At 59.5% G+C, this 10,689-nt stretch overlaps 1 protein-coding gene across 1 annotated transcript; it reads left to right on the plus strand.

Annotated features, from left to right (window-relative positions):
- Positions 1-1,575: 1,575 nt before the first annotated feature.
- LOC119111656 (monocarboxylate transporter 7) lies at positions 1,576-9,299 on the plus strand. Its single transcript, XM_037235462.1, has 8 exons — positions 1,576-2,110; positions 3,663-3,860; positions 4,593-4,719; positions 6,790-6,969; positions 7,429-7,539; positions 7,657-7,772; positions 7,830-7,918; positions 9,294-9,299. The coding sequence occupies exons 1-8, from the start codon at positions 1,576-1,578 to the stop codon at positions 9,297-9,299; spliced, it is 1,362 nt and encodes a 453-aa protein (XP_037091357.1).
- Positions 9,300-10,689: the final 1,390 nt, after the last annotated feature.

The raw sequence follows: 10,689 nt of genomic DNA on the forward strand, positions 1-10,689 counted from the left end.
GAAGCCTGATTCGAATCTTGATTCGACTCCCAATAAGAGTAGAGCCGCTCTGATTCATGAGGAATTGGATCAAGCCCAATATTCAACTAATTGTTGCGGCAAAACACAAACTGTCCACACCACTATAACCTCACCTAATGCTTCTAAAAGCAGGCCGCCACACTCAGCCTCACCGTTCCACCGCGGCTGCCCACAATATTTTACAAATTCGCCGGTAATCTAGTTGGAGCGCAGCCAAATCGCGATCTTTTGTTGTCTGATACCGATAGGTAAGGGATGGTGGCGCGTTTGTAGACATAAGTGATTGTCAGGGAGTTGAAGTATCTTATAAATAGTAAGACTTTTATATTAATGTGATCAGCAAAAGTAGCTTACAAAAACCGGGAAAAATCACTTACTTTAGTTGAAAAAAAGTTTTGGTTCAGACTCCACAAAAAAGCCGGTATGCCTCAAACACAACATATGCTAAGAACCAAGGCGATCTAACGCTGCGAACCGAAGATTGCGGGCACACTTCTTCCACTCCCTAGCAGAAGCCAGGCGCCAGTGGAGGGGGTTGATGGACGGGGAGTGGGCCAGTGAGTGTTGGAATGCAAGGTAGGGTGGTGCGTTCTAGCATTCGATGCGATTTCTCAAATCGTTGTCCAAGGGTGGCGTGATTGTGCTGTCCTTTTGTTGATCGTACCTGCGTCAATTATGCACAGCTGTAACGATCGCCATCAGACTACAGCCCAACGGTCGATTGGTGCCAAACAAAACAGTCCCGCGCAGAGTAGCTCGTTGGTCTTATTTTGTGACAGTTTGAAGCTTTTTAAATATTTTTGCGCACTCAGCTTGCGAAAGAAGACCATGAGCATGCAATGCAAGTCATTTCGCGACTGCATACCAAATTTGATCTGTGGTGCTGCGATGAGGTGCAACATTTTCCTTGCCCTTAATGAATGTGGACCAGCCTCATATTGGTTGCCCAGCCGTGCCCAATGACCGATAAAGGGATGGTTGCCCTTTCGCCAGATGTCAGCGAGAGGCATTGCGCTTGTCCATAATGAAGACGAATCTGTCGCTGAGGCCCAGTCCCCCTCGGCTGTGGGTGGCCCCGAGAAACTGGCCAACGGAACGCCTCCGCGTGATTCAGGCCACTGGCACACGCCTGATTCTTCTGAGGCATCCGCGCACGAAGACGTGCGGCGATCCACTTCGGAGCGGTGTGCAACCCTGTCGATGGTGATGGCACAAGCTGGGACAAGGCAGACGGGGCCGACGGCCAATCATCCGTCACATCAAGCTTGTCTCAAGTCACCATGGGGCCCTCAGAACCCTGCTGCAGCGCAGGCTGTTCCTCGTCTAACGGCTGGTCCGGGACATTACCGGCTCTGGGTCAGCAGAACTCGAGTGCCGCGCTTGCGGGGCAGGCTTCCACTCACGTGACGGGGTCAGTTCCTCATCCCCCCGACCCGGCGCAGAGTGCTCTTGTAGATCGGACAGGGCGGACCAGTGCTCAGCGGTTGGCATCGAGCGCTCGGGCGACGTGCGACCGTCAGACGCTGTCATTGGCGGCGGCAGAGTGACGACACCATGCGGGCACCTTGCCATCCTCTGGACGCCAGGAGGGTCGCAAGCACAAACCCTGCGAGCACGACCACGCCCCCTACCCGTGATATAAGTCCTTTGGAGGGCATTGGAACGGAGTTCGCGGAAGTTGCCGCTCTCACTTGCCCTTTTACGCTTAATCTGTGTATACCGGAAGACGATGGGACGGAGCCTACACGCTTGACGCTCCCAGACGCTCGGTTGGCGCTGGAGCTCTCCCCGAGGGAGGACGCCGCTGCGGAGATCTCGCGTGATCCACAGCTGAAGCTCGGCCTGTCGCCATCGGAGGGGCAGGCTCAGCTGGTCAGTATTGGGGCCGTCTCGGCGTCCGTCCGGCCCAAGCGGAGAAGCCCGGCACCGGCTGGGGCCACGCCGAGCGAGCCGACTTCACTGAGCGAGCTCGGTCGCCTGGACGTGAACGTCAGCTCGTCGCTGGTGCGACGGCCTCGGTTCCTCGTGCGGCCCGCGCTGAACACCTGCCAACTCAAGTACGCGCTGGACGAGACCGCTTACCGGGCAGGTGAGGAGACGTCCTCAGTGTTGGGGGTCGGCGGTGACTGCTCTGGCCGGGGATGCAGAGATGCCGATCAGCCCATCAGCTGTGGGGATGGCCTGCAGTACATTTGGACACGAAGCGGTTCAAATGACAGTTCGGTGGCGTATCTTGACCTGGTTATACTGTAAAAATAGCATCTAGGAAGGGATAAGAGCATTTTGTGCCGTATGCTCTAGACCAAAAGAGCTATTGGATGATGTTGATCGATATTTCCAAAGAGATCTGTCCACGGGTGCAGCCACCAAGCGACTGGTTTTCTCAAAATAGAGAATGATCGTTTGGTAACGTTGTTTAACCATAACCTCCTAGTAAACTGGAGGTTGGTTTTTTCCATATGAGAACTCCTAGCTTATGGCGCCTTAACATTACGAGTCCAGGGCCTCTTGCCTGCACGACTTGCAAACGTATCAAAGCGTTGCTCGGACTCCTTTTCCAAACGGTCACTCTGGTTAATGCACAGTCATCAGCTTTTACCGTCCATGTTGGCTTACATTGTCTACAATGTCCTTTCAGAGGATTAGGCAGTTCAGTTTCACTTTTGTGTGGGTACATCCTGGCAGTGTACACGAATTTTGCAGCCTCTCGTCTGCACGTATTAGGTCAGCCGATCTGCACAAAATCGTCTTTTGCGTTTCGGACCACCATGAACAAGCGAAGAATGACAGCTATTTTCGTCGATCACAGCCGATCCATTTACAAATATTTTGTCTTCGAATTACAGGTCTTCCAAACTGTTACCGAAAAATGCAATTGCATGTCGTCTTTACACAGAAAATCATTCTTCAGCAAGATAACAATTTCGGAATCAACTTAAAAAAATTGGACACATGGACGCTACTTAAAGTAGCCAAAATCCGGGGAAAATCAGGACTGGGAGAGGGGGCAGACCAGGTCACCTTTATCGGTTCAGCCCCAAATCGGTTTTAGGCAATCCTGACTAGAATGGCGGTCGCTTGCAGTACTGTCGTGGAAAGCTGTTGATTCAACAAATAAGATTTGCCATGAGTTTTAGTTATTCGATTGAGTCCCTTGGCCCTAATTTCGCATCACCATTGCTAATTGTGTGTTTTAACCACGTCTTTGAAATGCTGGTGTAGAACATACTAAGCCGTGTAAAACACGTTTCAGACCTTACCATCTATTGCAAAAAGTATATACGTGTGGAGAGAGCGACACAGAACATGACAAGCTCACATGCTTCTGACAGCCCTTCAGTTACACTTTGACGACGTGGTGTGACGCATTCAAAGCGGCTGCCTTGTATTAGGACACCATTTGTATTGATATTTACAATTGTTTTATTTGTTTTATTGTCACTTGTAACTCATGCTCTCTAATAGGTGGATCGGATCACGACCTGGCCGCCATCGCTAAATCCAGTGAAAGTCGAGCCGGTTTGCGCAACAGACCATGGCGGGGGTGTGTCGGACGAAGAATGCTCTGCTGTTCAGCTGACTGCCCGATGCGAGCTGGGAAGCGCATCCCTGCCGTTCTGATGCGAGCGCTCTGCCTCCAGAGACGACGCGGCTGGCGCCGCCGGACGGGGGCTGGGGCTGGGTCGTCCTGGCCGGCAGCATGACCATCAACATCCTCATTCCGGGATTCATCAAATCCTTCGGCGTGCTCTTCGATGACGTGTGCGCGCAGTTTGACGTCACGCCAGCGACCGCGGCGTGGATCCCCGCCCTTTCCTTCTTCATGTACAACTTTATGGGTGAGCATGACCACTGGGTCGAGTTCAGTTCAGCATTGCGACGAGCACTGCGGCTCAGCGCGGCTTATCCCGATGCTGAGCTGCAGTGCGGCGCATGCCGTCTTGCCGGCTCGGCTGGTGGCCGCTCATGTGTCCGGAGGCGGCTGAGGTCGCGGCGCGTGCTCCCCGGCCACCGATCTGGCGGCCTCAGTGCGGTGTGTGCGGGCCTTGTGGTGCGGTGGTGTGGGGTGTACGGGCCCTGTGACCGCGGTGGTGGCGGGTGTACGGGCCCTGTGGCTGCGGTGGTGGGGGGTGTACAGGCCCTGTGGCTGCGGTGGTGACAGGTGTACGGGCCCTGTGGCTGCGGTGGTGGCGGGTGTACGGGTCCTGTGGCGGTGCGGTGGCGGCGGGTGCATGTGCTGTCCAGCTGCCGCTCCCGGCCACTGAGCGTGTGGTCCTTGAGGCGCCATCAGTCGCCTATGACGACCGCCCTCGTGGGCACGGTCCGATCGATGGCTCGGGTCCGAGCGTCTCCGGCCGGCAACAGAACGGGTGGCCCGGCCCGGCCGACCCGGGCCAGCGGCAGCTCCACTCCCCCGCGGGCCATGGCTCCACCTTGTGGCAGGGGACGAGCACCTCACGACGGCTGGGCGGCGGAGGCGCGGCCCAGATACCCTAGAGCTAGGCATCATGCATGTTGCTACCGTCGTCAATGTCACTGACGTGCCACTGCCGCTGCCTCTGCCGCTGCAGGTCTGGTGGGAGGCGCTCTCTGTCAGAAGTACTCGTGCCGCGTGACCAGCACGCTCGGCGGCCTGCTGGCATCGGCCGGCCTCCTGGTCAGCTACTGTGCCGACCACATCTACTATCTTTACCTGGGGTCAGTTCTCTCCAACCGATCAGGTCCAGCCTAACTAGGCTGTTCGGGGTGAAGCCGAACGCGCCGCCCACGGTTTTTCATTGTTTCGCAAGTTTGCCAGGATTCCAGTATGTGTTGTAGGCCATGCCTGAACTACTCATGCAACTGACCGACGGATCAAAGAGAAAAGCATGCCTTGTTGGTTGAGAAGTGGAAGAATAGGTGGGTGATAACGGCCTTCATGTCGGCCTGTTAATGCGTATGCATTAATGTGCACGTCCCGCATCGTGGCACAGGCAACATTGATGCATTAGCGTGTCTGAATTTTACGAGTGGAACCCCCAATGGTATGATCAACTTACGCCTTACGAGTGGTCATAAATCAACCCAACCGAAAGAGCACGAAACTGAGCCAACCCCGTAGCTCAGTCGGTGAAGCGTCGAACACTGGTCACCGTACAGCGGACATGGGGCTTCGGCGTCCCAGAAACTGTGTTTTGGAAACTGTCCGGTACGTGCTCAGGACGGGTCTGACGGGCTCAGATCTGCGCTCAGGACGGGTCTGACGGCCTCAGGTCCGCGCTCAGGATGGGTCTGACGGGCCCAGGTCCGCGCTCAGGACGGGTCTGACGGGCTCAGGTCCGCGCTCAGGATGGGTCTGACGGGCTCCGGTCTGCGCTCAGGATGGGTATGACAGGCTCCGGTCTGCACTCAGGATGGGTCTGACGGACTCCGGTCTGCGCTCAAGATGGGTCTGACGGGCTCCGGTCTGCGCTCAGGATGGGTCTGACGGGCTCCGGTCTGCGCTCAGGATGGGTCTGACGGGCTCAGGTCCGTGCTCAGGACGAGTCTGACGGGCTCCGGTCTGCACTCAGGATGGGTCTGACGGGCTCCGGTCTGCGCTCACGATGGGTCTGACGGGCTCCGGTCTGCGCTCAGGATGGGTCTGACGGGCTCCGGTCTGCGCTCAGGACGGGTCCGTCGGGCTCAGGTCCGTGCTCAGGACGAGTCTGACGGGCTCCGGTCTGCGCTCAGGACGGGTCTGACGGGCTCTGGGCCGCACTCAGGACGGGTCTGACGGGCTCTGGGCCGCACTCAGGATAGGTCTGACGGGCTCTGGTCTGCACTCAGGACGAGTCTGACGGGCTCCGGTCTGCACTCAGGATGGGTCTGACGGGCTCTGGGCCGCACTCAGGATGGGTCTGACGGGCTCAGGTCTGCACTCAGGACGAGTCTGACGGGCTCCGGTCTGCGCTCACGATGGGTCTGACGGGCTCCGGTCTGCGCTCAGGATGGGTCTGAGGGGCTCAGGTCCGTGCTCAGGACGAGTCTGACGGGCTCAGGTCCGCGCTCAGGACGGGTCTGACGGGCTCCGGTCTGCGCTCAGGATGGGTCTGACGGGCTCTGGTCTGCGCTCACGATGGGTCTGACGGGCTCCGGTCTGCACTCAGGATGGGTCTGACGGGCTCTGGGCCGCACTCAGGATAGGTCTGACGGGCTCTGGTCTGCACTCAGGACGAGTCTGACGGGCTCCGGTCTGCACTCAGGATGGGTCTGACGGGCTCTGGGCCGCACTCAGGATGGGTCTGACGGGCTCTGGGCCGCACTCAGGATGGGTCTGACGGGCTCAGGTCTGCACTCAGGACGAGTCTGACGGGCTCTGGTCTGCACTCAGGACGGGTCTGACGGGCTCTGGGCCGCACTCAGGACGGGTCTGACGGGCTCTGGGCCGCACTCAGGATAGGTCTGACGGGCTCCGGTCTGCACTCAGGACGAGTCTGACGGGCTCCGGTCTGCACTCAGGATGGGTCTGACGGGCTCTGGGCCGCACTCAGGATGGGTCTGACGGGCTCAGGTCTGCACTCAGGACGAGTCTGACGGGCTCCGGTCTGCGCTCACGATGGGTCTGACGGGCTCCGGTCTGCGCTCAGGATGGGTCTGAGGGGCTCAGGTCCGTGCTCAGGACGAGTCTGACGGGCTCAGGTCCGCGCTCAGGACGGGTCTGACGGGCTCCGGTCTGCGCTCAGGATGGGTCTGACGGGCTCTGGTCTGCGCTCACGATGGGTCTGACGGGCTCCGGTCTGCGCTCAGGATGGGTCTGATGGGCGGCGGCGGCGGCTGTTTCGCCTACTCGTCCGGTGTCTTGGTGGTGGGCAGCTACTTCGAGCGTCGCCGCGGCCTGGCCAACGGACTATGCGTCTCGGGCAGTGCTCTGGGCGCGATGATCTTCCCGCCGGCGCTGGATCTTCTATTGGAGCACTCTGGCTTCAGGTGGGACGCCCTGGCGACATTGGCTGCTCCTCTAGCTGACGGATGACGCTGTGACGTCACTGGGGCCCAGCCGCGGTGGGGTCCTGGGTGTTCGCGCGTGTGCTTCTTCCCAGTTACGTCTGTTTCTCACGAGCGGCATTTTCCTTCACGTCCATTGGTCCATTGGCGCCTGCCTGCCATCGATGCTGGTCACTTCCTCCCAATCGCACTAGCCTTGTCACAGTAGCTGCAGTTTCTCTCGCCGTGATACCACCATGTTTTGTCAATATAACATCAAGGCACTAGACGCTATAAGCGTCGACTTTCTCCGCAGTGACGAGAACGCTGACCCTGTAGGCGCCTGTCTTGTCGCTGCTGACGCCAGCTGTGACTGCAGTGACGCCCGCTCAGAGCCCCCTCCCCCCGTCACCCCGTTCACGCCAGCCCTGATCGCAGTGACACCATTTCTCCTGCCGCCAGTGACGCCATGCTGTTGCTGTGCGCCGTACTGCTGCATGTGGTGCCCTGCGCCGCCCTCTACCAGCCTGTGGAGTGGCACATGGTGCGCGTGTCGGCGGTGGCCGACGAGGCGCCGGCGCCGCCGGTGCCCGGGCCGAGGCCGGGGACGCTGCTGGCCTCGCGCTCGGCTACGCCGCTGCCGGCGCCGCGAGCCTCGCTGGTACTCGCCTCGCCGGCCGGCACGCCCAGCTCCCGCGGCTCGGTGCACTCGCTCTGCTACCTGAGCACGGTGCTGCATGGCAGCTCGCTGGCCGTCTCGCAGAAGGAGGGCTCGCACCAGATCATCGAGGCGGCCATCCGACGGCGCACGGCCAGCGTGTGCTCGCCGCAGGAGCGGGCGCCGCCACCGCCGCCGCCGGCAGCGGCCCAGCCACGCCGCCCGCTCATCGAGCTGACGCTGCTCTGCAACCCCGTCTTCCTGCTGATCATCACCTCCAGCGCCCTGTTCCAGGTCAGAGCACGCGTGAGACGCCCGCCCAGCTGCCGGTGGCCAGTTGGCACAGCGGAATCGTGGCTTCTTATCACCGTCCGATTGCCGCGTGTCTCTGTTCTGGCTAGCATTGCAGGAAAGGAACGCATTTCTGATGCTTCCTTTGTAGCCTTGATGTGTTGCACGCCGTATTGATTTGGACGCGTTCACATTGGCAATACGCCGTAGTCGGGATTACTTGCGGAGGTTCACGAGAACTTCGCTTTATGTTCACGCCACAACGAAATAGTATGAAGCGATGATCCATAACAAGGGTCAGTTCTGTGGTAACGTTTAACGTCAGTTACCTTTCGGCCTCTAAAATGCGTGCTAGACTGACGATACTAGTCTCGAATCTGCACGTTCATGCGACTACATTCGGATGCCAGCTACGGTGGACCATTACTCACCTCCGCATGGTATGCCCTTGGCTGTTGTTGCATGACGCGTTAATGAACACCGGCTAAGTGTCCTTCCGCGGCTTGCTTAAGCTCAGAGGAGCCGATGAAAGGGACCGTAAGGGGTGCCTTTTGCAATGGGCCCTAGTGTACGTGCACATGAGAGTCTGGCGCTCCAAACAATTCTTGGCTGGTGGGCGGTTGGATCCGATTTGCTCGCGCGCGATCTGTTTGGCTGGATCAGGGGGGGGGGGGGTCGCCGACTCAACAGCGTGGAACGGTCGGCCAGTGAGGAAGTTGAGTGGGTCGCGTGAGGCTCCGCTGGGGATTCTGGGGTCAATAGATGATACGCCGTTCCTCCCGTCAAAATGCTAATAATTGGTGATATCGGACTGCGTCGCAGCGCGCCGGCGACGCTGCTGCCTGCCCTACGAACAGAGCATCTTCGTTGTTGTTTTTTTTAGTTTCAGCCGCGCGAGCTATTCGGCGCCTCAACACCGCGCCACTGCTCAGCTGTGTATTTCCATAGACATAAATGAAGATGGCATCTGTTGAGATGTTATGCTTGACACATACCTTGATGCAGCACAACCTAGATATGCCTTTTCTTTAACAATTATTTGTACTATAACAGCAATGCACTTCGGATGTCATGTCATGTCATTGGGGCTTTACGACGCACTCAGCTGCTGAGGCTATATGGCGTCGCCTGCCTCTCACCCTGGCAGGAAGGGCGGGCACCGCGGGGAATCGAACCCCGTACCCCCGGTTTCCCAGACGCGCAGTGGTTAACGCAGACGCGTTAACCACTGCGTTAGCGCAGACGCGTCAACCACTACACTACCCAGTGCACTTCGGATGATGTGATGCAATCACATCAACATACTTGCGACGTTAGTGTGCTGTGTGGAGAGCTAAGCGACACCGTGTTCCGTTTCCCGGCGGGCGCGTCCCACCAGAACTAGGCGACAGTCTTGTTGATGCCCTTGGGGAAGCACATTGCGCAGCTCAATGCACAGCCGCCACAAAGTCTTCTCATCTTGATACAGCTTGATGTCTTCTGCTGTCGCAGCACTTCAGCGTAGCTGGGTGAGCGGGACGGTACCACCGCTGACGAGACTGCGACCGATTTGGGATTGTCGGCCGCCGGTATGGGCGGCGAACAGTGCGGTCCGGCGGCTGCTGTCGCACTGTCCTCGGCGGTGCGAGGACGGCGATCGCCCTAGTATCTCGACTTTGCCGAGCGGGGTGGGCTGGGCGCCGGCGTGTCGCCGCGCTGACGGTCGCGCCGGGGGTCGGCGCTGCGCTGCCGGCCGGACTCACGAGTCTCGAGCGCGCCGTGCCGGAGCGTCAGCGTGGTGAACACGGAGCACGCCTGGGCGTCTGGCGACGTGGCGCCGCTGACACGCCGCCGCGGCCGGTGGCGCGGCTTCTGCGGCCCAGCGGCGGCGGCGGCGGCGGCGGTGCGCGCCCACTTCTGCGCCGGCGGGCGCCCCAGGCGGCGCACCAAAGCCTTGAGCGCCGCCTGCAGCAGCGCGATGGCGGTGAAGACGGAGTAGCCGAGCAGCAGGCCGAGCATGCCGCCCACGTCGGCCACCAGGTCGGCTCCAGTCAGCGCTGGCCGCTCCTCCACCATCATCATCCACCGTGTCGAAGTAGACGCTGACGTACCAGTCGGCCTGCCGGCAGGGGCGGACACCGGTTAGCGAACGGTGCCAGCTCTCTCTGGCGCTCGGTCAGCTCAGGCAACGCCCAGCGGACACTGAATGAGACACTGGCGCAGTGGTGAAGCGCATTGACGTGCGCGGAGAGTTGGTGCAGTGAGCGCGAAATCGTCTGCATGCGATTTCGCGTCATGTGAGCTAAGCTACAAGTATCGTTGTGTTGTGGCTCCGTAGTATCAGTCTCGAGCCGTTCGGGTAGTGCTCAATTGAAAGTGCGGTGGTGGGGAGCACGTGAGTTGTAATTGAAGCTGAAAACGTGCTGACTGGGCGTAAGCCGCCATGCTCCAGAACAGCATGCAGAACAGCAGAACTTCAGAACAGCAGAAAACGTCCGCAAGAACTGCAGGATATGGGTGGTCTGTCAGTCAAACTGCGTGCGGTGAAAGCTGCCGCTCACTGGCCGAGCCACGAGCAGGCTGTCGGCGGTGCTTACCGAACCGGGCCCTGGAGCCGTGCCAGCCCCGGTCGGCGCGGCACTCACATCCCACTGGACGGGGTCGCGGGTGGTGACCCGCGTGACGGACGGGATCAGCTGGCGACAGGCGCGCCGGCAGCCAGTGGCCGCCGCCGGCTGGAAGCTTCGCACGAACCGGTCGTATTGTGCCGGCGAGCGGCAGGCCGGCAGCTGCGC

This window comes from Pollicipes pollicipes, unplaced genomic scaffold, assembly GCF_011947565.3.
Source record: "Pollicipes pollicipes isolate AB1234 unplaced genomic scaffold, Ppol_2.1 Scaffold_7261;HRSCAF=8764_pilon_pilon_pilon, whole genome shotgun sequence".
NCBI lineage: Eukaryota > Metazoa > Arthropoda > Thecostraca > Pollicipedomorpha > Pollicipedidae > Pollicipes > Pollicipes pollicipes.